Source organism: Mustelus asterias, chromosome 13, assembly GCF_964213995.1.
Source record: "Mustelus asterias chromosome 13, sMusAst1.hap1.1, whole genome shotgun sequence".
NCBI classification, from domain to species: Eukaryota; Metazoa; Chordata; class Chondrichthyes; order Carcharhiniformes; family Triakidae; genus Mustelus; species Mustelus asterias.
In genome coordinates this window covers 92,480,869-92,507,307 of record NC_135813.1, presented here as the reverse complement: position 1 = coordinate 92,507,307, position 26,439 = coordinate 92,480,869, and the positions used below count along the sequence as shown (strand labels likewise).

The window sequence follows — 26,439 nt, the reverse complement described above, 5'->3', positions numbered from 1 at the left end:
TTCCCATAACTCCCCATATTTACCCTGCTAATCCCCCTGACACTAGGGTCAATTTAGCATGGCCTATCAACCTAACCCACACATCTGTGGACTGTGGGAGCAAACCGGAGCATCCGGAGGAAACCCACACAGACACGGAGAAACTCCACATAGGCAGTGACCCGAGGCCAGAATTGAACCCGGATCCCTGGTGCTGTGAAGCAACAGTGCTAACCACTGTGCCACCCTCCTAACCCCTCTTTGGGTAAAGATGTTTCTCCTGAATTCCCGATTGGATGTGTCAGTTACCGGTTTATATTTATGGCTCCTAGCTTCACCTGTACGTGGGGAACATCTTGTGGTATTGTGTTGGGCAGTGTAATTATTATCCAAGTCACCAGGAAAGTGGTTGACCTTTCTTTAAACTCTATTGTTCAAACAATGAGGCTTTGAGTTGTTGCAAAGAATCGTTGTCTGAGAGAACTTCTATACAATGTTCAAAATGTAGACATCTCAGGTGAAGGGTCATATCTATGAATGTTAGTTCAGCTCTTGTATTCAAACATCATTAATCTCAGAGCTCCAGCTTTGACCATGCTCCCTCACACAACCAGACTGCTGCTTATTTCATTCTTAAACAGGCAGACAGAGTCTGTGCTTCACTTCAGCTTTATATGTATACATTCTCTCTGGAAGAATTCCTGTCTGTGTTTCTTTACTGTTCACCAGCTTCCCTTTTTTTTCATTCATTTAGTCATGGGACATGGGCGTCGTTGACTGGCCAGCATTTATTGCCCATCTCTAGTTGCCCGATGGCAGTTGAGAGTCATTTCTGTGGCTCTGGAGTCACATGTAGGCCAGACCAGGTAAGGACAGCAGATTTCCTTCCATAAAGGGCATGAGTGAATCAGATGGGTTTTTCTGACAATCGACAATGGTCACCCAGTAGATACTTAATCCCAGATATTTTTCATTGAATTCAAATTCCACCATCTGCCATGGCGGGATTCGAACCCTGGTCTTCAGACCATGAGCTGAGTTTCTGGATTAATAGTCTAGCGATAATACCACTTGGCCATTGCCTCCCTCTTAAAGGGGAAGTGTCCAGGTCTATAAAACGCCACAACCTCTCTCCATTTGTTGTAATCCTGCTGCTTCCTCAAGTTGCCATGTCTGAATCAGCCCCCCTGATGGTCACCTATAAAGGGTCACATAGAACCTACCGCACAGCATAGCCCATTCAGCCCATTCAGTCAATGCTGGTGCTCATTCTTCATTTGAGCCTCCTCTCATCCTTTTTCATCACTATTAGGGTTAATTTGCCTTTTCAAGCGTTTTGTACTTATAAAAATGGTAAAATAAGATGTGGCTTTCAATTGTTGCTCTTTCCTTCATCTATTCTATAAATTATCAGTTCATGTATCGCAGAAGGAGGCCATTTGGCCCACTGTACCTGTGCCAGCTCTTTGACAGAGCTTTGACAGAGTGGATGTGGAGAAAATGTTTCCATTAGTGGTAGAGACTAGGTTCTGAGGGCACAGCCTCAGAGTAAAGGGACCACCCTTTATAACTGAGATGAGGAGGAATTTCTTCAGTCAGAGGGTGGTGAATCTGTGGAATTCATTGCCACAAAAGGTTGTGGAGGCCAGTTTATTGAGTATAGATAGGTTCTTGATTGGTAAAGGCATCAAAGGTTACAGAGAAAAGGCGATAGAATGGGGTTGAGAAACTTATCAGCCATGATTGAATGGTGGAACAGACTCGATGGGCCGAATGGCCTCATTCTGCTCCTATATCTTATAGCCTCATGGTCTACCCAATTATTCCCACTCCACTGATCTTTTCCACATTCTCCTGCAATTTTACCCCATTCAAGTATTTATCCAATTCCCTTATGAAAATTACTATTGAATCTGCTTCCACCACCCTTTCAGGCAGCATAGTTCAAATCATATGGTGAATTCTCCAGCACCCCCCCCCCCCATCTTCCCTCCCCCCGTGACAGCTTTTCCCGTGGCCGAGGTGGTTCACAATTGGCCGCCGCCAGGATCTTCCAGTCTCGCCGAGGTTGATGGTGATTTACATTCGTTGCCCGTGCCTCCGTTGGGAAGTCCGTGGCTGGGGTTGACTTTGGCGGGACCGGAAGATCCCACTGGTGGGAAGGGCTGGAGAACTCCACCCATAGAAACTTATTCTCCGAAATCTTACTGCCATTCACGGCGACGGGATCTTACAGTCCCACTCGCGGCACACCCCCGCCGTGGGTTTCCCGGCGGCAAGGGGGCATGTTCAACTCAAACCCTGTTGACAATGGCGGGACCACAAGATCCCACTGCCAGCGAATAACACACTGCCTCCCGCTGCCACCAAACACACCACGGAGAGGGAGAAAAATCCCACTCATTGTGTTAAAAACAAACTTTTCCCATCACATCTCTGGCACTTTTATCTATTGTCTTAAATGTGTGTCCTCTGGTTACCGATGCTTCAACCAGTGGGATCAGTTTCTACTCACTGCTCTCTGATAACCTTTCTTGATTTGAGCACCTCTATTAAGTCTCTCTTCAATCTTCGCTTTTATAAGGAGAACAGCCCCAGTTTTGCGAGTCTCACCTTGTAACTCAAGCCACTTCTCACTGGTACCATTTTCACAAGATGCTATTCCTGAATTCAACTCAGGGGGCAGCGATGGCCGAGTGGTATTATCACTAGTCTTATTAATCCAGAAACTCAGCTAATGTTCTGTGGACCGGGGTTCGAATCCCACTACGGCAAATGGTGGAATCTGAATTCAACAAAAAATATCTGGAATTAAGAATCTACTGATGACCATGAAACAATTGTCGGAAAAACCCATCTGGTTCACTAATGACCTTTAGGAAGGAAATCTGCCGTCCTTACCTGGTCTGGCCTACATGTGACTAAAGGCCCACAGCAATGTGGTTGACTCTCAATGGCCCTTGGGCAACTAGGGATGGGCAATAAATGCTGGCCAGCCAGCGACGATCATGTCCCACGAATGAATAAAACAAAAGACACAATTCACAAGCTGGGGCTGGGCCTATGATTCAGAAAGGAGACAGGACTCAATATTCAGGCATCATTCCACATTCTCACTTATTACAAAGGCCAACGATTACAGAGAACCAGCCCATTATTAGATGTCTCACAGAGCTAATTATAAACTGTACACATTGTTATCAGTGAGTCAAGCTTCGATTCATTCTCAGGCTGCAAATACCACTGACACAAAGGGAGTTGATTAAACATTATTAAGGTTTAATAGAAATGCATTATGCTGAGCTTCGCACAGGCCAGACTTATCACTGCTCCTCTCAATACCAGGATAATTTTACCTGTTACAGGCAAAGCATGCGTGAACCCACCTAAGGGTCAAATAGGAGTCATTTAATTTGAGCTGCCAAAATTGATCAGTGTGGTTTTGAGGTTTTATTTTTGGCCAATGTGTGGGATTTGTTGTACAATTTGGTATTTGGAAGCCAGCTCTCTCGTCTTTTTTAATTCTGGGGTGTATTTTGGAATCCAGTTTCAAAGAGATAGGGCAGAATTTTCCCGTCCCACCTGCCAAGGGAATCGGAGTGGGCGAGACACGGACCATGCAAAGGTCCATTGACCTTGGATGGGATTTTCAGGCCCTGGGGTGAGTGTGGCTGGAAAATCCCACCCATAAAGATTCTGTGCTCCTGCAACATGGGCAGTGGTTTTATACACATATTTTTTAAAAATATGCCACAAGTAGGCTTATATTAACACTGCAATGAAGTTACAGTGAAAATCCCCCAGTCGCCACACTCCAGCACCTGTTCAGGTACACTGAGGGGCAATTTAGCATGGCCAATTCACCTAACCTGCGCATCTTTGGACTGTGGGAGGAAACCGGAGTATCCAGAGAAAACCCATGCAGACACGGGGAGAACATGCAACCTCTACACAGACAGTGACCCAAGCCGGGAATCGAACCCGGGCCCCTGGTGCTGTGAGGCAGCAGTGTTAACCACTGTGCCACCGTGCCACCTCACTGGGAGGTTCCCACAAAACAGTGACCAATCTCACATAGGGAGAGGAAGTTCATTGTGGGAAACAGAGGAAAAAATGCCAAAGGACTGGTGGGCAGAGAAATGGATTAGGAGGTTGGGTATAAACCACACTGAGGGGCATTGCAGAAGGAGTCTTGCCCTGCATTTGTGCACCATGCCCTTTGACCTGTCTTTGCTTCCGGAAGTCATTTTGACATCGAATGATATGTAAGATGGCCAATATTGGAGCAGCTGCCTCTCCTAACATTGCATTGCACTGGGATCAATACACAGGAACGTTGAGAGATGTTCACCAGGTGACTGTTCTGATTGCACTCACTGTCAGAATGCACTCCACAGTAAATGCAAAATGTTTCTTCACCTTGAGTGATAGAGTCATAAAGTTATACAGCACAGAAAGAGGCCCTTCGGTCCATTGTGTCTGTGCCAGCCATCCGTCACCTATCTATTCCAATCCCATTTTCCAGTACTTAGCCCGTAGTCTTGTATGTTACAATGTTTCAAATACTCATCTTATAACAGAGATGAGAAAATGTTCACCACAATGTAAAGAAAGATTTAGGGCAGGATTGTTGCCTCTCACTGGGGTCAAAGGTCACACTGCAGGCTGGGCTTGCATGTTTACAGGCACCATCTCAATCCCCTGGGGCTAGTTTCCTGGTGATGGTTGGGGTCGGCAGGGCAACCTACCCTCAAGTGGTGGATAACCAATGAAAGTGGAATGAAAGGCCTAATGAGGCCTATTTTCAGAGTCATAGGCTGGAATTTTATCGCCACGCGGGCGCAGCTTGCAGAGCGGATTTCTCCGTTGGCCTCAGGCGTGATTTTACCAGCCTCACCAGAGCGAGGTTGTAGAGTACCGGCCATAGAGTCATAGAAGTTTACAGCATGGAAACAGGCCCTTCAGCCCAACTTGTCCATGCCACCCAGTTTTTACCATTAAGCTAGTCCCAATTGCCTGTGTTTGGCCCATATTCCCCTATACCAATCTTATCCATGGAACTGTCTAAATGCTTTTTAAAAGACAAAATTGTACCTGCCTCTACCTCTGGCAGCTCATTCCAGACACTCACCACCCTCTGTGTGAAAAAATTGTCCCTCTGGATCCTTTTGTATCTCTCCTCTTTCACCTTAAACCTATGCCCTCTAGTTTTAGACTTCCCTACCTTTGGGAAAAGATGTTGACTATCTACCTTATCTATGCCTTTCATTATTTTATAGACCTCTGTAAGATCACTCCTAAGCCTCCTATGCGCCAGGGAAAAAAGTCCCAGTCCATCCAGCCTCTCCTTATAACTCAAACTATCAAGTCCTGGTAGCATCCTAGTAAATCTTTTCTGCACTCTTTCCAGTTTAATAATATCCTTTCTATAATAGATTGACCAGAACTGTACACGGTTTTCCAAGTGTGGCCTTACGAATGTCTTGTACAACTTCAACAAGACGTCCCAACTCCTGTATCCAATGTTCTGACCAATGAAACCAAGCATGCCGAATGCCTTCTTCACCACTCTGACCACCTGTGACTCCACTTTCAAGGAGCTATGAACCTGTACCCCGAGATCTTTTTGTTCTCTGACTCTCCCCAATGCCCTACCATTAACTGAGTAAGTCCTGTCCTGATTCAATCTACCATCACCTCGCATTTATCTAAATTAAACTCCCTCCGCCATTCATCAGCCCACTGACCCAATTGATCAAGATCCCGTTGCAATCCTGTCTACTATGCCACTAATTTTGGTGTAATCTGCAAACTTACCAACCATGTCTCCTAAATTTTCATCCAAATCATTAATATAAATGAAAAATAATAGTGAACCCAGCACTGATCCCTGAGGCACAGGCCTTCAGTTTGAAAAACAATCCTCTACAACCACCCTCTGTCTTCTGTCATCAAGTAAGAAGTTTAACAACACCAGGTTAAAGTCCAACAGGTTTATTTGGTAGCAAAAGCCACACAAGCTTTCGGAGCTCTAAGCCCCTTCTTCAGGTGAGTGGGAATTCTGTTCACAAACAGAGCTTATAAAGACACAGACTCAATTTATATGAATAATGGTTGGAATGCGAATACTTACAACTAATCAAGTCTTTAAGAAACGAAACAATGTGAGTGGAGAGAGCATCAAGACAGGCTAAAAAGATGTGTATTGTCTCCAGACAAGACAGCCAGTGAAACTCTGCAGGTCCACGCAACTGTGGGAGTTACAAATAGTGTGACATGAACCCAATATCCCGGTTGAGGCCGTCCTCGTGTGTGCGGAACTTGGCTATCAGTTTCTGCTCAGCGACTCTGCGCTGTCGTGTGTCGCGAAGGCCGCCTTGGAGAACGCTTACCCGAATATCAGAGGCCGAATATTAGAGCTCCGAAAGCTTGTGTGGCTTTTGCTACCAAATAAACCTGTTGGATTTTAACCTGGTGTTGTTAAACTTCTTACTGTGTTTACCCCAGTCCAACGCCGGCATCTCCACATCATTCTGTCATCAAGCCAATTTAGTATGCAATTGGTTACCTCACCCTGGATCCTGTGAGATTTAGCCTTATGCAACAACCCACCATGTGGTATCCTGTCAAAGGCCTTGCTAGAGTCCATGTAGACAACAGGGCGGCACGGTAGCACAGTGGTTAGCACTGCTGCTTCACAGCTCCAGGGACCTGGGTTCGATTCCCGGCTTGGGTCACTGTCTGTGTGGAGTTTGCACATTCTCCTCGTGTCTGCGTGGGTTTCCTCCGGGTGCTCCGGTTTCCTCCCACAGTCCAAAGATGTGCGGGTTAGGTTGATTGGCCATGCTAAAATTGCCCCTTAGTGTCCTGGGATGCGTAGGTTAGAGGGATTAGTGGGTAAAATATGTAGGGATATGGGGGTAGGGCCTGGGTGGGATTGTGGTCGGTGCAGACTCGATGGGCCGAATGGCCTCTTTCTGTGCTGTAGGGTTTCTAAGATTCTAACTTTCTGATCTCTCTGATTGTCCACCCAGCTTCAAATGTCCAGCCGCCATTCTTAATTGGATGATGAGCCCATTTGTAAAGTAGACGATGGCCTAATGGTATTATCGCTAGACTATTCATCCAGAAACTCCGTTATTGTTACTGGGGATCCGGTTTCGAATCCTGCAACGGCAGGTGGTGTAATTTGAATTCAATAAAAAATATCTGGAATTAAGGATCTACTGATGACCATGAAACGATTGTCAAAAAAACCCATCAGGTTTGCTAATGTCCTTTAGGGAAGGAAATCTGCCGTCCTTACCTGGTCTGGCCTACATGTGATTCCAGAACCACAGCAATGTGGTTGACTCTCAACTGCCCTCAGTTTCAAGGGCAACTAGGGATGGGCAATAAATTTGATTTGATTTATTATTGTCAGTGTATTAGTGTACAGTGAAAAGTATTGTTCCCTGCATGCTATACAGACAAAGCATACTGTTCATAAAGAAGGAAAGGAGAGAGTGCAGAATGTAGTGTTACCGTCATAGCTAGGGTGTAGAGAAACATCAATTTAATGCAGGGTATGTCCATTCAAAAGTCTGATGGCAGCAGGGAAGAAATTTATTGAGTCGACTTGTACGTGACCTCAGACTTTTGTATCTTTTTCCTGACGGAAGAAGGTGGAAGAGAGAATGTCCCCATAATTAAGCATGGGGTGCTTAATTATGCTGGCTGCTTATCCAAGGGAGTGGGAAGTGTCGACAGAGTCATTGGATGGGAGGCTGGTCACTGGCCCACATCCTACGAATGAATAAAACAAAATCACTGCTTCTCTCATAACGCAGGGTTGTCACCTCCATTTGAGCCTGATGTGGGAGAACCACATTGGTCTTTAAAGAGGATTTTTAAAGTTATTGGTTCCAGAGTGGTAAGAAAAACAATGACAGAGGTGTCATCATTACTCCCCCTTCTCGACCCCATTGTCAGCTGCAATTACTCCAGTGACTCAGTATTGAAGCCATGACTAAATACACTGCTTAGCGCTGGTAAATATTTCCAATTGTAGGACTGGATTTCCATCAGGAAGTGAGAGTGTTGAATCATCCTTGGTGCTGAGAAGTTCAAATATGTTATTGTTGTATCCAAACAAAAAGCTTAATTGAGGTGAAGCATTTTGGAGATCAATTTTAGGTGTGAATTATATTGTAACTAGCAGAACACTTAGGAACATTAACATACAGAGGGATCTGGGCGTGCAGGTCCACAGTTCCCTTAAAGTGGCAGCACAGGTGGCCAAGGTGATTAAGAAGGCAAATGGCATGATAGCCATCATCAGCTGAAGCATTGGCCCTGATTTTACCGGCACGGCCACCCGAGTCTCGTAAGATCGCGCCCGAGGCCAACAGGGAATGTTGTTTTGCGAGCCTCGCCCGCCCCGATTTCGGGCTGGCTGTGCAGGTAAAATCAAGGCCTTTGAGTACAAAAGTTGGGAAGTCATGTTGCAGCTATGTAAAACTTTGGTTAGGCCGCATTTGGAGTATTGCGTGCAGTTCTGGTCACCACACAACCAGAAGGATGTGGAAGCTTTGGAGGGAGTGCCAAGGAGGTTCACCAGGATGTTGCCTGGTCTCGAGGGTGCTGGCTATGAGGAGAGGTTGAACAAGCTAGGATTGTTTTCACCGGAAAGATGGAGGCTGAGGGGAGACCTAATAGAGGTCTACAAAATTATGAGAGGCATAGACAGGGTGGATATTCAGAGACTTTTTCCCAGGGTGGAAGTGTCAATTACAAGGGGGCACAGGTTCAAGGTGAGAGGGGGGAAATTTTACGAAAGATGCACGAGGGATGTTTTTCACACAGGGAGTGGTGGGTGCCTGGAACGCGCTGCCAGAGGAGGTGGTGGAAGCAGGCACATTAGCAACATTGAAGAGGCACCTGGATGGGTACATGAATAGGGAGGGAATAGAGCGATACGGACCGAGTAAGGGCAGAAGGTTCTTTTAGTTTAGTTAGGGCATTATGATCAACATCGGCTTGGAGGGCCTGAATGCCTGTTCCTGAACTGCACTTTTCTTTATTCTTTGTTGAAGAGAACTTGAATCTGGCACTACTCTGCTTAGGTGCCATCATGCAGTTGACTCTTTGGATGGATCAGTCGAACTATACAGTCATGTGAGAAATTTGGCAGACTCTAGAAATGATATCAAGGATGTAAGTATTCAAGAGGCTGCTAGATATAACACTTGGGGCGAATGGGATCAAAGGTTATGAGGAGAAAGCAGGATTAGGCTATTGAGTTGGATGATTAGCCATGATCGTGATGAATGGCGGAGCAGGCTTGAAGGGCCGAATGGCCTCCTGCTGCTCCTATCTTCTATGTTTCTGTGATGAAATTTCTTCCTTAAAATGAGGGACGACTCATTATTCATTTAACTGCCATGTGTTAGTAATGTTCTGCGCTTGTTTAACTTGGCAGGCAGCTCAGGTGGACAGCCTGATGGCGATTAAACAGACCTTGCAAGCGGATCTCGAGACGTCAATAAAGCGAATCGCAGACCTGCAGACCGTCTTAGAGGAGGAGTCGACTGATGAAAGTGAAGATGAAGCAGAAAGGTAATTTCTTCGGTCTAAAACACAAAAAAGAAAGCCACAAGGTATATTGTTTTATTCATTCACGGGACATGGGCGCCGCTGGCTGGCCATCATTTATTGCCCATCCCTAGTTGCCCGAGGGCAGTTGAGAGTCAATCACATTGCTGTCACATGTAGGCCAGACCAGGTAAAGATAGCAGATTTCCTTCCCTAAAGGACATTAGTGAACCAGATAGATTTTTCCGAGTAGATTCTTAATTCCATGTTTTTTTAAATTGAGTTCAAATTTCACCAGCTGCCGTGGCAGGATTTGAACCCGGGTCCCCAGAACATTAGTTGAGTTCCTGGATTAATAATCTAGTGATAATACCACTCGGCCATCGCCTATGTGGCTACTGACTTCAGTAGAAATACAGACCAACATGTAGTGAAAGCTGTTCAGTTGCTGGAGCCCAAGAAAATCCAGACTCAATCGTTTGACAGCCAAGCAAGTCCTGGTCTCTGGGAATTTCACGATGAGAAGGACTTAAAACAAATGCCTATAATATTCTGAAAGTTTATATTCCAGAATGGCCACGTACAAACTGTACTTAACTCTCAGAGCTGCATTCAAAACAGCTGATACAACACAAACCCGTACAGCTGCATTGAAATTTCAGTGCATTGGAGAGTACAGCTTTTCAGGCTTGTTGCAAATCACATCTATTTGAAATGACAGAGAACATGAGGATGAATAGGAAAGATTAAAATTAGTCAGCCTTGGAATCTAGAGTTAAATCCCAGCAGCGTAATGGTTTCCTCCCCCGCTGTCATTGCTGGTAAGTTTTGAAGCTAAAATGGATGACTGCATTATGATTCTTTTTTCTCCCACCTTTGTTAACTATTGCCCATTGTGCCAAAATTCCCCAGAAAGGGCAATAATCCTGTAATTCTGCCCTGCGAGACTCTAAAAATAGGGACTTAAGAGGATGGAAACGATAAATTGATTTAATAGGCAGTGCTTTGTATCCGAATAGGATTGATGTGGTGGTAAATTGTGACAAATTCTGTTCTCTCCATAGTACGGTAACGACGACTTTGGGAGATTTGGAAAGGAGAGATATGTAAGAACATGCTGCCTGTTGCCTGACCAGATTGTTGTGTTTTGAAGCATAAAAAAGACTAGATAAAATTTGCTCGGAGTGTAAACCCCAATGGCATGTCCAACCATTCTAATCCTAAACTGAAATCTTCATTTAACATCAAGCTAATGCTTTCATCATAACAGGAGTGGCTGCCATTGATATGCAGCTAAATAAGATACATGGTTAAACGTTGGCACAATAGTTTGACATGTAAGTGGTGGGCTGGTCTGTTACAATGAAATATCAGTACAGGACATCATGGAGTGGGCAAAATGGAGAAGTTCCACTCTTACAGATAATTTCTTGAACTCCGTTTGATATGGGTCAGTGGGGGGGGGGGGGGGGGGGGCGGGGTGGAGAGATGACAAGAAGGAGAGAGGGGTGAAGGAGGTTGAGCTGGTGTGGTGAGAATTTGCTTGGCCACTTCTCTCTTTGCCTGCAGGTGATCTGTGCAACAATGAGAGTTAGGGTGAGAGAGGAGTGGAAAATAGAAGAACTTCAACCCAATGAAGTTTATTTATTAGTGTGACAAGTAGGCTTACATTAACACTGCAATGAAGTTACTGTGAAAATCCCCCAGATTCTTAAACACTTTCATCATACTGCTCTCACATTATTGACAGATTTAAGGCAATGTTGTAATGGCATTGGAAAAACCTATAACATATATCAAGATATTCAATTTGAATTGCAGAACTTCCTTCAATTTTCTTGGGCTGGCTCCGGAGAAACCTCAGAGAAAGTTCAAGTGCCATTGTACAGGCCAAGTTAAAAAGAGTAGTGGACTCAATGGGTTTGGGAAACAGTTTGTGGTGATTGTCCCTTTAAGGATCAATCTGCAGAGGAAGGATCGCATGACCTGGAGAACCCAATCGGTGGGCAGGGTGGGGGGATCACCCTGGTCAGCATGGGCTTGTGTGCTCAGAGTCACTCGGGAGCTGAGTGTAGCCACGAGGTTGTAAGCCTCTGTATAGTTTAACCTGTAAATAAACAGGTTGTGTTTGCCCTAAACTGATGAATGAGGATCTTTATGCTGTTACGTAGGGGCATAGATCAGCGAGATAGTCAATATCTTTTCCCAAAGGTAGGGGAGTCTAAAACTAGAGGGCATAGGTTTAAGGTGAGAGGGGAGAGATACAGAAGTGTCCAGAGGGGCAATTTTTTCACACACAGGGTGGTTAGTGCCTGGAACAAGTTGCCAGAGGTAGTCGTAGAGGCGGGTACAATACTGTCTTTTAAAAAGCATTTAGACAGTTACATGGGTAAGATGGGTATAGAGGGATATGGGCCAAATGCGGGCAATTGAGACTAGCATCGAGGTTTTTTAAAAAAAGGGGTGGCATGGACAAGTTGGGCCGAAGGGCCTGTTTCCATGCTGTAAACCTCTATGACTATGAATTGACATTAAGCTTGCGTCTTGCAATTTCTCAATTCTCAGAGAAGACTGGGCTTGTGCGGTGGAGACCATAAGTAACTTTTAATCATGCGATTGTCATCTGAAGCAGTAACAGAGATTCTGCTTGGCTCAGTTGTGACGTAATCCAGAAATGAAATATTATTTTACATACCATTGTCTTCAGAGCATAAATATTAATCTAAATCAGCTAATTATGCAAAGATAAGGCAGCATGCAATCAATGATTTGTAAAGATGTACTGCACTTTATAATTAGCCTGAATCTAATATTAAGTCTTATAGAGTAAAAGGCTGGCAAATATGAGACTACAGATACGAATAAATAAAGGAGGACAAAGTTTTACAGATGTCAGTGAACTAGTTTTAAAGTTAAAGTTTATTTATCAGTGTCACAGGCAGGCTTACGTTAACACTGCAATGAAGTTACTGTGGAAATACCCGAGTCGCCACACGTTCAGGTACATTCAGGGAGAATTTAGCATAGCTAATACACCTAACCAGCACATCTTTCGGACTGTGGGAGGAAACCGGAGCACCCGGAGGAAACCCACGCAGACACGGGGAGAACATGCAGACTTCACGCAGACAGTGACCCAAGCCAGGAATTGAACCCAGGTCCCTGGGTGCTGTGAGGCAGCAGTGCTAACCACTGTGCCACCGTGCCGCCCTACTATTATATTAACTTACAGGGAAGCACTTACTGGGTTACACGGTGGCATAGTGGTTAGCACTGCTGCCTCACAGCGCCAGGGACCTGGGTTCAATTCCTGGCTTGGGTCACTGTCTGTATGGAGTTTGTACGTTCTCCCCTGTCTGCGTGGATTTCCTCCGGGTGCTCCAGTTTCCTCCCACAGTCCAAAGTGTGGGTTCGGTGGATTGACCGTGCTAAATTGCCCCTTAGTGTCAGGGGGACTAGCTAGGGTAAATGCATGAGGTTATGGGGGTAGGGCCTGGGTGAGATCGTGGTTGGTGCAGACTCGATGGGCCGAATGGCCTCTTTCTGCACTGTAGGATTCTATGATATTCTATGATTTCTATGAGAGAACTAAAATAGGCAATGGTCTGATGTCTCTAGGTTCCCACATATTGGGGATGAGTTGTATGAAAGATGGTGGGTTTGCAACTTAGGAATGACAAGAGAAGAAAAATCTAGGGAACCATGACCACAGAGGCTTCGATAAAACAGATGAGATGGGTTGTGCTGAAAGCAAAAGATGGCAGGCTTTATCCACTGAAGTTGCATTCCAATTCATCTGAATGGTAACACTGAACTCCCAATACTTCTACCCCTTCACCTTCACTATTCCCCGATTGATTGGCTTTCCTGGGTGGATGTTAGTGGCTGTTATGAAGTCAGGGTTAACCAACATCATTCTAACCACCCTGTTTGGTGCAGAGTTTGAGAATACATGCCCATAGGGCGACGTGGTGCCACAGCGGTTAGCACTGCTGTCTCACAGTGCCAGTGTCCCGGGTTGGAATCCCAGCTTGGGTCACTGTCTGTGTGGAGTCTGCACGTTCTCCCCGTGTCTGCGTGGGTTTCCTCCGGTTTCCCCTCTCACTCCAAAGATGTGCTGGTTAAGTGGATGGCTGTACTAAATTACTCCTTACTGTCAGGTGGTATTAGCTAGAGTAAATGCATGGGGTTATGGGGATAGGGCCTGGATGGGATTGTGTTCACTGCAGACTCGATGCGCCGAATGGCCTCCTTCTGCACTGTAGGGATTCTATGATTCCATCACTCCTGTCACACTGTCAATCAATAGACACACTCTTTTAATAGTCATGCTTTAATCATCTCTCACACACATATCTAAGTTGCTCAAGCAAAAGGACACCGGAAGATTGTGTTATTTCTGTTTCATTATTTCACCCTTGCCTCATTTAAGTCATGTTTAATCTGTTTGTGCAGCGATCCTGTAACTCCATTCGTTTTAATTTTGCAATGGCAATTTGGTGGAGGCTGTTCAGTGATACTTATGTTTTTTTAAGATATATTTTTATGGAAGGTTTTTTTATTTTTTACAAATGCCGTAGCAAACCCACGGCGATTGGTACTGTACAGCACGATCATTTTTCAACAAATACAGAACTGTGTACAGTTCTGGTCACCCTATTATAGAAAGGAGAACTAGAAAGAGTGCAGAAAAGATTTACTAGGATGCTACTGGGACTTGATGGTTTGAGTTATAAGGAGAGGCTGGATAGACTGGGACTTTTTCCCTGGAGCGTAGGAGGCTTAGGGGGTGATCTTTTCAAGGTCTATAAAATAATGAGGGGCATAAGTCAGCTGATAGTCAACATCTTTTCCCAAAGGTAGGGGAATCTAAAACTAGAGGGTGTAAGTTTAAAGTGAGAGGGGAGAGATACAAAAGGATTCAGAGGGGCAATTTTTTCACACAGAGGGTGGTGAGTGTCTGGAACGAGCTGTCAGAGGTAGTAGTAGAGGCGGGTACAATTTTGTCTTTTAAAAAGCATTTACATGGGTAAGATGGGTATAGGGGGATATGGGCCAAACGCAGGCAATTTGGACTAGCTTCGTGGTTAAAAAAAAGGATGACATGAACAAGTTGGGCTGAAGAGCCTGTTTCCATGCTGTAAACCTCAATCACTCTGCACAGCAGCATGCTGCAATTTTTTACCATTTAAATAGAAGTCCATTTTGCTGTTATTCCCACCAAAATGGATGACCTCACATTTACCAACATTGTACTCCACCTGCCAGACCCACGCTCACTCACTTAGACTACCTATATCCCTTTGCAGACTTTCAGCGTCCTCTGCACACTTTGCTCTGCCACTCATCTTAGTGTCATCTGCGGATTTTGACATGCTACACTTGGTTCCCAACTGCAAATCATCTATGTAAATCGTAAACAATTGTGGTCCCAACACTGATCCCTGAGGCACACCACTCGTCACTGATCGCCAACCAGAAAAACACCCATTTACCCCCAAACTTTGCTTTCTGTTAGTTAACCAATCCTCTATCCATGCTAATACATTACCCATAACACCGTGCACCTTTATCTTATGAGGCAGTCTTTCGTGTGGCACCTTGTCAAATGCCTTCTGGAAATCCAGATACACCACATCCACAGGTTCCCCATTGTCCACTGCACATATAATGTCCTCAAAGAATTCCACCAAATTAGTCAAACATGACCTTCCCTTCATGAACCCATGCTGCGTCTTACCAATGGGACAATTTATATCCAGATGTCTCGCTATTTCTTCTTTGATGATAGCTTCAAGCATTTTTCCTACTACAGAAGTTAAGCTAACCGGCCTATAGTTACCCACCTTTTGTCTACCTCCTTTTTTAAACAGTGGCGTCACATATGCCGTTTTCCAATCTGCAGGAACCACCCCAGAGTCTAGCGAATTTTGGTAAATTATCACTAGTGCATTTGCTATTTCTCCCGCCATCTCTTTTAGCACCCTGGGATGCATTCCATCAGGGCCAGGAGACTTGTCTACCTTTAGCCCCATTAACTTGCCCAACACTACCCCTTTCGTGATAATAGTTTCTAGGTTCTCACCTGCCATAGCCTTCCTGTCATCAATTTTTGGCATGTTATTTGTGACTTCCACTGTGAAGACCGACACAAAATACCTGTTCAATGCCTCAGCCATTTTCTCATTTCCAGTTATTACGTCCCGCTTCTCATCCTCTAAAGGACCAATGTTTACTTTAGCCACTCTTTTTTGTTTTATATATTTGTAGAAACTTTTGCTATCTGTTTTTATATTCTGAGCTAGTTTACTCTCGTAATCCATCTTACTTTTCTTTATGGCTTTTTTCATGGCTTTCTGTTGACCTTTAAACATTTCCCAAACTCCAGGATAGGATAGGGCCTGGATGGGATTATTGTTGGTGCAGACACGATGGGCCGAATGGCCTCCTTCTGCACTGTAGGGATTCTTTGATTCTATGATCTATTAAGGGCATTAAACCAGTAGAATTTAATCTTAACACAGGACTAAAAAAAATGCCCGTATATCCCCATGCCCACCTTGCATTTCTAGCATAATGAGGATACATTGGGGACAAACTGATGTCTTTAGCTTGGAGTAATATGGTGTAATATCCTAAACTGATTCTCTTTTGTTGTATTACAACTGAGATTTTATTAGCATATTCCCAAATGTCACCCCATGTTTCCTCATTAATATTTACTTCAAGGCCTCTTTCTCAGGGCCACAGTGTGTCCAATATATTCTCACAGGATCTAGAACATAAAGTCTCATAAAATTTACTAATTAGTTATTTAGGCTCTGCTGATAGCAAGAATTTTCCACCGGGGAAATCATAGCATCACAAAGAAGAGTTGTCCTATTAAAGATGGTCTCTGAATTGCAAGTATCGCAAAAAGGGAGTGTTTTGGAACATCAAACTTTTGACACAGCTGCTTGAAAGACATCACCCAGCCTGCAGAGACCTCTATCTCTCCAGATATCGAAACCATGAGACCCGGCAGGAAATCTGGATTCCCTGAACGGGAGAAAGAGAGGACATTAAGTTAGATCTCCCCTTTAACTCATGAGCCATCCTCCAAGATTTCAAAGTATTAATAGTAATAGGAATATCACACTTGTCTGACACAGCCTCGGCATTCCTGAGAATGAAAGTGAATGCAAGGAGTGTAAAGACTGACGGGCTTCGATATCAAGCCATCTGGAGGAAGGGTCTCCATTGATCCATTCTGGTATGAATCTAAGATGGGAGGCTAACTGATACATTTTATTATTTGGCACCCCTCCCCTCCCCACAGGCCCCCCTTTCGAATCAGGCAACTGCAGCTTGGCTCGCTGTAATGAGTTTTCATCTTGTTCCAAACAAAACAACTGAGCACGCCATTAATTTCTTTAATGACCTTTGCAGACAACAGAATGAGTAACATTTGAGGAGGATATAGCAGCCTAGGTAGTACATCCATCTTGATCAAAGCTACCCTACCCAGCCAGGACGTGGAGTTGCCGACGTTGGACTGGGGTGGGCACAGTAAGTAGTCTCGCAACACCAGGTTAAAGTCCAACAGGGTTTATCTGGTAGCACAAGCTTTCAGAGCGCCGCTCCTTCATCAAGTGAGTACCTGATGTTGGGGTCACCAGCGGCGCAGGACTAGAAGATCTCGCCAGCGATAAGGGCTGGCAAATTTTGGCCAATGCATCTTTTAGGGTGAGGTGCTGAAGTTAACTTTGCTGATGGGAGGCCTTGGATGGTTTAATTACTGTTCTCACTTTGCCCCGTTCAAATAACTACATCACACATTGAATCAAACTGTGGGTGAATTGCAAGCAACCCGCCAGCTTGGAGCTCCTGTACCCTGTCATTACCTTCATGCTTATTGTGAGACATGCCTTTTATTCAGCATATTGTTACTTTGTATTTGCAATTAGAATATTTTCCCCCTTTTCTTCACTGTTTTCCTACAAGCACTGTCTTACATTAGGGCCTAACCCACAGGGCTGCTGCCTGTCCCCTGGTACATCAGTCGAGTATAGATAAATATGTCGAATAAAGGGATGTAGATAATCTAAGTGAGTGGGCGAGATGGAGTACAATGTCGGTAAATGTGAGGCCATCCATTTTGGTAGGAATAACAGCAAAATGGACTATTATTTAAATGGTAAACAATTGCAGCATGCTGCTGTGCAGAGGGACCTGGGTGTCCTTGTGTAGGAATCTCAAGGAGTTGGTTTGCAGGTGCAGCAGGTAATTAAGAAGGCAAATGGAATTTTATCTTTTATTGCTAGAGGGATGGAGTTTAAAAACAGCAAGATTATGTTGCAGCTGTATAAGGTGCTGGTGAGGCCACACCTGGAGTACTGTGTACAGTTTTGGTCTCCTTACTTGAGAAAGGATATACTGGAGGGGGAGTAGAGGAGATTCACTAGGTTGATTTCGGATTTGAGGGGGTTGGCTTATGAGGAGAGACTGAGTAGACTGGGGCTATACTCATTGGAATTCAGAAGAATGAGGGGAGATCTTATAGAAACATATAAGATTATGAAGGGAATAGATAAGATAGAAGCAGGGAAGTTGTTTCCACTGGCGGGTGAAACTAGAACTAGGGGGCATAGCCTCAAAATAAGGGGAAGCAGATTTAGGACTGAGTTGAGGAGGAACTTCTTCACACAAAGGGTTGTGAATCTGTGGAATTCCCTGCCCAGTGAAGCAGTTGAGGCTACCTCATTGAATGTTTTTAAGGCAAGGATAGATAAATTTTTGAACAGTAGAGGAATTAAGGGTTATGGTGAGTGGGCGGGTAAGTGGAGCTGAGTCCACAAAAAGATCAGCCATGATCTTATTGAATGGCAGAGCGGGCTCGAGGGGCCAGATGGCCTACTCCTGCTCCTAGTTCTTATGTTCTTATGAATGCCAAATCTTCACACTGGAGTTTAGACTGTGAGTGTTGGTACGCCGGATGGTGTGAAGGACATTACAGCAAATCCTGCCCTTCACTTCACCCAGCGCCTCACTGGAACCTTTCTATTGGGAGTCACTGCATAGCAGTTAAGAACAGGAATCCTGGTTAACTTATGTGGATATGACATCGGAGTGGTTACGGCACTGGCATAGCAACATTAAAACCATAAATTCAAATCCCACAACACAGTGATAATTTATTTAATTGTTCTAGTCATTTGTGAGGCAGCACCAAGATCAAATTAAGATGAAATAACAAGTTGTTGTAGCAGCCCAACTGATTCAATGATAATGAAAGAAATGAAGAACTTGTATTGGTGTAGCGCCTTTCGTAGAATCAGAACATCCCACTTCTCAACCATTTAAGAGATGCTGCAGCCAGTTTAACACAGTAAGATCCCACATACATTAGCAAGATAAATTATTTATGAAGCAGTTTCAGTGATGTTGTTTGAGTGATAACTATTGACCAGGACACCAGAATACCTCAGCTTTTATTCTGTCTTGGTCATTTTGCGTAACTTTTTTAATACATTTGTGGGACATGGGCGTCGCTGGCTGGGCCAGCATTTATTATCCATCCCTAGTTACCCAAGGGAAGTTGCGAATCAACCACATCGCTGTTGCTCTGGAGTCACGTGAAGGCCAGACCAGGAAAGGGTGGCAGATTTCCTTCCCCAGAGGGCACTAGTGAACCAGATGGGTTTTTTCCAACAATTGACTATGGTTTCATGGTCATCAGTAGATTCTTAATTCCAGATAGTTTTTATTGAATTCAAATTCCACCATCTGCCGTGGCGGGATTCAAACAGAACATTAGCTGAGTTTCTGGATTAATAGTCTAGCAATAATACCACTAAGCCATCGCCTCCCCAGTGCCTGAGAGGGCTAGATAGCACCCAGGCTTAGCTGTGAACCTGAAAGATGACACCATCCAACAACACCAAACTGAAGTGACAGCTGGTATTCTGTGCTCAAATCTCTATCTAACCTTGAGGCACAGGCTGACACCATTAACATTGTCCTTATGAGCTGGAATGCCTTTCAGGAAAGGAAACTTATCACCTCTATCAGCTCCTGCATGTGACTCCAGTCTCACACTACATGGTCAATTCTTAATGCATTGTGAAGTAACCCACCAACATCACCTTGGGCCAACTAGAACTGTGATAAATTCTATCTCCCAATGACTCAACCCATGCAATTACATAGCGCAGCTTGAGGGAAGTATCAAAGTGGTTTAAGTTGTCACTGATATAACAGGCCAGTTCCTCTGTAGTTGGTTCTATTTTCAGCCCTGTGTTTCATTCTGTCAATTAAAGCCCTCGCATTGGCTTGGTGGCGGAGGTGCATCTCCTGCTTTGGTATTCATGATGTGGAGTTGCCGGTGTTGGACTGGAGTAGGCACGGTAAGTAGTCTCACAACACCAGATTAAAGTCCAACAGATTTATTTGGTAACACGAGCATTCGGAGCGCCGCTCCTTCATCAGGTGAGTGCCCTGATGAAGGAACGGCGCTCTGAAAGCTCGTGTTACCAAATAAACCTGTTGGACTTTAACCTGGTGTTGTGAGACTACTTACTGTGCTTTGGTATTCAACAGAAAAGGAAGATCCCAGCCACATTCCCTGCTCTACAAAGCATTAATAAACCAAAAGCAGGGCAATCACTAGACTTGGGCCCTGATTTTACCGACACGCCTTCTCCGATTTCAGGGAATGCAGATCGGCATTCTCTGTTGGCTTTGGGCACAATCTTACGAGCCTCGGGCGGGCCTGCTGGTAAAATTCCGGCCATGATCTCCTTGGCACTGGGACAGGGGAGGATAGTTATCCAGAGACAGCTGCTGGAAAGTTCACGGGCGCAACCTTACCTGCTGTTCACGCCACGCTCCCACCGCAGCAAGGTCGGAGAATTTGGGCGGCCAGCCAAATCTCTGTTCACTGCGGTGGGATTGGAAAATCTCGCCAGCGTGAACGGTGGTAAGATTCCGCCCCACCCGAGTTCAAGATCAGATATCTGAGAACCCTTGCTCATCTCCCACTGTGCCCTAGCCCCATACCCCCCGCTCTCATCCCGCTCCCTCACTCAAGTGAACACCACATCCTGACTGCCTGTGGATTTGTGAAGCACCCAAAGTTATCCTTTGGGAAAGACAGAGAGTCTTTAAGTCGAGATGGCTCCACAATGGCAAGGTGCTGAACAGCCCAATTGTTTTGGCGTTTTGCAAACCCGACTTTCCAGACGGTTGGCTTCACCGCATCCGAAATAATGATGTTTCATTCCAAATCTGCTTTCAAATAACTCAAACATCGAGTGTTCTGACATCAAGCTGCCTTGTTTCACAGGAAGGGTACAGAAAGGGCATGCTGTCAGCTGGAGTGTTTATGAAAACTCCTGAGCGCCGCAATGAAAATTCTGACAAAATGATCTTCATCTTTTTTAATCCCTTTGTTGAGCTGACTTTCTCTGACAGGGCGAAGCTCTTGAGCTCCGACAACCCAATCTCTCAGATAATTTAGATTCATGACTTAAAAGGCAGGCAGGCCGTTGCTTGCTAAGACAGAAGAGTTGGTGTTTATTTTTAAGTTGAACATTTGTCAAGACGTGTGGAATCTGGACCTCCGAATGTGTTCTAATCATGGAATAGAATCCCGACAGTGCAGAAGGAAGCCATTCGGCCCATCGAGCCTGCACCGACAACAATCCCACCCAGACCCTATCCCTGTAACCCCATATATTTACCCTGCTAATCCCTCTAACCTATCCAACCAGGGACACTAAGGGGCGATTTAGCATGGCATATGCACCTAACCCACACATTTGTGGACTATGGGAGGAAACCGGAGCACCCGAAGGAAACCCACGCAGACACGGGGAGAATGTGCGAACTGCACACCGACAGTGACCCAAGCCGGGAATCGAACCCAGGTCCCTAGAGCTGTGATGCAGCAGTGCTAACCACTGTGCCACCATGCTGCCCCGATGGAGCACATTGGCCAGAATTCTACTGCCCCGCCTGCCATGGGAATCGGAGCAGGCGAAGGGCGGACAATGGGAAGGTCCGTTGACCTCAGGAGGGTTTTCGGGATGAGCTCTTTTGAAGATTCAGTACAGACTAGATGGGTTGAATGGCCTCCTTCTGCACTGTAGGGATTCTGTGGTTCTACATTGGGACCATTTCTCTCCTGTTACATTGCTTGCATGTTACCAAGAGAAAAACATTGGTTTCTGAGAAAGTAAGATTAGCGGGCAATCGATTATTGGCCAGGGTGCATGGGTGTAATAGTTTTAGTGAGACATTGCTCTAGAAGCTAAGGGAAATAAAACCAAGACTATAAACTGGCAGCACTGCTCACGGCATAGACAGTTCCCATCATAAATGTGGATGTAAAGTTCATTTTTCCCTCTTGTGGTCGTCAGTACATTCCAGACTGCACGATCTCCGTAGAGACCATTAACCTCCATAAAGAGAAAGTTGAACATCCCGTTGAAAGCTGAAAAGATGACAAATCAAGATTTTGTGTTTTAAGACTTTTACTGTAACAAACAGACTAAAAAGCACTTTAACTAAACATTGTTATTGTGGGCAACTTACAGAACAATAACTTCTCGTTTTACTTTTCGCACAATCAAAACACCCAATTCCATAGAACCATTGAATCCCTAGAGTGCAGAAGGAGGTCATTCAGGCCATCGGGCCTGCACTAACCCCCTCCCCCAAGGCTGACCCCCCCTCCCCAATCTGTATCGGTGAGTTTCAGTAATATCTTATACACCTTTCTTCTCGCAAAGCTTATCTCCATGGCAACATGAATCACATGGGCATTATATCCAGGTAGAAATACAGATGACCTATCCTTGAGACCCCCAGCTCCCTTTTTATCTTGTAAGTAAATGGACGGTTCAAAACACAATTGTTTACCACCTGACATTCTCAATATCTTCCTGGAACATTGCAGACTATTGTCCAACCACTGTAAACACAGATGCTGCTGCGGTTGTCCTATGTGTAAACACCTTATACCTTATTTCCAGTAAACAACCCAAATCTCCCTTTAATCTTTAATATACCCATCACCAAGGTGTGTTTGGAAGACTTCAGACCAGGTCATTGTCACATGACACCCTTCACTTTAGCCTTGAGTAAAGACATGGTCCCAAACCAAAACAATCTTATAAAACCTTATATTTGTAACAAGATCATAACAACTCATTGCATCAAAGAAATTCTCCTCACCTGACCTCTGGCTCTTTTGCCAATTACCTTTATCCTGTGTCTACTCGACAATAAAGATTGCGATTTATTCACTGTCTGTGTCACTGGAGAGGTTCTTAACCCTCAAGGAGCTGAACTGGTTGCTCATTGCAATTGGCTAACCATTCCTGCTATCACACTGAGGTGGGAACGTGTCAGGGAGCAAGTCCAAAGGGAATTCTCTTCCACCCAAATAAATCAGTTGAAAGGTCTGGGTTGGAAGGAAGTGCAATGTGAGGCAGGAGGCAGATTCTACTGCGTAGAGCTAGAGAAATGATCACCAGCACTCGGCCAGGTGGCTCAATAGGACGAAACATTCCTTCTGGGGCTCGGAGGTACATATCTGTTTCTCCTGAGCCAACATGAAACAAGACATACTTTCCTTTTTGAGATTCCTATAGTCATTAGAACATAGGAAACTGGAGCAGGAGTAGACCATTCGGCCCTTCGAATCTGCTCTGCCATTCAAAAGGATCATAGAATGCCTGCAGTGCAGAAGGAGGCCATTTGGCCCATCGACACTGCACTGACTCTCTGACAGAGCATCTTACCCATAACCTCATGTATTTACCCCACTAATCCCCCTAACCTGCGGATCTTGGGACCTAAGGAACAAGCCACCTCACCTGCACATTTTTGGACTGTGGGAGGAAACCAGAGCAGCCGGAGGAAACCCACGCAGACACAGGGAGCACGTGGAAACTCCACACAGAGTTTCCACATGCTCCCCATTACCCAAGGCCGGAGTTGAACCTGGGTCCCTGGTGCTGTGAGGCAGCAGTTCTTTACGTTTCTCCTTAATAGGTTTTCAGTCAGTTGAAGTGGGGAGGGTTAACAAAAAGAGAAGGCCTGCGATCGAGGCAGGTTAAAGGATGAAAGTTCTTGTGGTACCAAAGCCAAAGGAAGTGTAATGGACGAAATAAAGAAACGAAAGGTGTGTCCAGATGAGGTGTGAATGTCCAAATAAAATGGGGATTTTTCCCGACCCGCCTGCCATGGGAATTGTAGTGGGCGAGGGGCGGACAATGCAAAGGTTTGTTGACCTCGGGTGGGATTTTCAGGTTTTGGGGAGGAAAATCCCACCCAATGAGAAGCAACAAAGAAACAAACAAGAAAAATCAAACTGACAAAAAAAAGCAAAATGGCAGCAGAAGTTATGATCTAAAATTGTTAAATCTAGAAGGCTGTAGAGCCCTGAATCAAAAGATGAGGGGCTGATCCTCCATTTTACATTAGGCTCCATTAGGACACTGTTGCAGGTCAAGGACTGGAAGGTCAGAGGGCGCCCGAGGTGAGAATTGAAGTAACAAGTGACAGAAAGTTCAGAGCTGTTCTTGCAGGCTGAATGGAGGCGTTCCGCGAGATAAAGTTTAACGTTTTTAAAGTTTATTTATTAATGTCACAGCTAGGCTTACATTAACACTGCAATGAAGTTACTGTGAAAATCCCCTAGTCGCCACACTCCGACGCCTGTTCAGCTGCACTGAGGGAGAATTTAGCATGGGCAAACCACCTAACCTGCAGATCTTTGGAGTGTGGGAGGAAACTGGAGCACCCGGAGGAAACCCACACAGACACAGGGAGATCATGCAGACTCCGCAGAGGCAGTGACTCAAGCCAGGAATTGAACCCGTGTCCCTGGCGCTTGAGGCATCAGTGCAAACCGCTGTGCCACCATGCCGCCCAGAGTGCCACCATATCGCCCAGTCTGCTTTTGGTCTCCCCAATGTAGAAAAGACCAAATCAGGAGCAGTGAATGCAATTGAAGGACGTACAATTGCCATTTCACCTGCAAAGAGTGTCTGGGGCCTTGGTTGGTGAAGAGGGGTGAGGTAAAGGGACAAGCCCTTCATCTCCTGCACTGGCATGGAATGGTGCCACAGAAAAGGGGGTGATGAGGGTGACTGAGGAGTGGACCAGAGTGTCACAGAGGAAACAATGCCTTCAGAAGGCTGACGGGGAGTGGACGTGCTTGCTGGCGGCATCACATTGATGGAAATTGCGGAGGCCATTTGAAAACGGAGGCTGGTGAGGTGGAAGGAAGGTGAGGGCATGGGGAAACCTATCATGATTCCAAGAGAGGGAGCGACAGAAACCTGAGGGAAGAAAGCAGGAGCTCATCTATTAAGTCCTGTGGGTGTTTTAGTTGCCCACGTGTCTGGTTGGATAGAGTTAAAATTGCTTCTTCCTAAATCTGTCAGGCCCCCGGAGCCACCTCAATGCTAATAAATCAATATCTCTGACGTAACATCCGATCTTATATAAACACTGACTGATTATGACCAACACAACAGGAGACCATTTAGTTATTGTATCAGTAACATTAATTTTCTCTTTTCTTTGTAATCAAAGCTATTTTCTCATTACTAAATTGCTACCCCCCCCACCCCCACCCCACGCCCCCCCCCCCCCCCCCCCCGCCCCAGCAAGCCCTTATAAACCTGATTTAATTGCTGCTGTTCTTTCTGGTTCTGAACATTCATTTTGGCAGTTGTTTTGCTCGGGAAAACTAAAATTGATTTTAAGATCCCTCTATCGTCATTAGTACTAATTGGATAAACTTGCTCCTAAAAGCTATGAGGCTGGATACTGTCAGAATCAGAGGCAGGAGTTACAGGACGATGAAGCGTCAATAACTCTGCAATAGACCTAATTTGGATGGGAACCAGGCATAAAGGGCTGAATTTGCTCATCCTGCTCGCCATGGGAACCGTAGCGGGCGGGACACGGACCATGCAAAGGTTCATTGACCTCGGGCGGGATCTTCCAGCTTTGGGGCGAGCAAGGCCGGAAAATCCCGCCCAAAATGTTGTTCAGATCCCCGATATATCAAGTTGCAATATTATAATGGTGGTCGTGTTTTATCTTTAAAATATGTTCATGGGCGATTGACCTTAAACGGAAATAAGTCTTTGCTAATTCTTTTCTTTACATTTGCACATATGCCTCTCTTTTTATTAAGAGGCCTAGATGAAGGCTGTAGCCGCCTATATTGTTGGACATCAACAAGTTGGAAAGTTGGGTGGCACGGTGGTTAGCACTGCTGCCTCACAGCGCCAGAGACCAGGGTTTGATTCCGGCCTTGGGCGGCTCATTGTGTGGAGTCGGCACATTCTCCCCGTGACTGTGTGGGTTTCTTCTCTGGTTTCCTCCCACAGTCCAAAGATATGTAGGTTAGATGGATTGGCCAGGCTAAATTACCCCCTAGTGTCCCAAGATATATAGGTTAGGTGGATTGGCCATGCTAAATTGCCCCTTAGTCTCCCAAGATATGTAGATTAGGTGGATTGGCCATGCTAAATTGCCCCTTAGTGTCCCAAGATGTGTAGGTTAGGAGCATTGGCCATGCTAAATTCTCCCTCGTTTCCCAAGATATGTAGGTTAGGTGGATTGGCCAGGCTAAATTGTCCAGCATCCCAAGATGTGCTGGTTAGACTAGCCATGGTAAGTATGGAGGGTCATGGGGATAGGGCTGAGGGGAGGGATGAGGTGGGATGCTCTTTCAGTGAGTCAGTGAAGACTCGATGGGCCGGATGGCCCTTTTTTCTGTGGCTCTATGGAAAGGGAGGGATTTGAAGGGTCAATATAATGCAAACACGAAAGAGAAACACAAAGTGCTGGAAATACACAGCAGACTAATCAGGGAAAATTATT

At 45.2% G+C, this 26,439-nt stretch overlaps 1 protein-coding gene across 5 annotated transcripts in view; it reads left to right on the top strand.

Annotated features, from left to right (window-relative positions):
• Window positions 1-26,439, top strand: part of LOC144502880 (unconventional myosin-XVIIIb-like) — a 363,270-nt gene that overhangs the window by 321,572 nt on the left and 15,259 nt on the right. For all 5 annotated transcript variants that reach the window (XM_078227267.1, XM_078227266.1, XM_078227270.1 and 2 more), the window contains 2 exons: window positions 9,440-9,576; window positions 10,617-10,658. In XM_078227267.1, coding sequence (XP_078083393.1) covers window positions 9,440-9,576; window positions 10,617-10,658 — 179 coding nt within the window. The remainder of the gene's footprint in view (window positions 1-9,439; window positions 9,577-10,616; window positions 10,659-26,439) is intronic.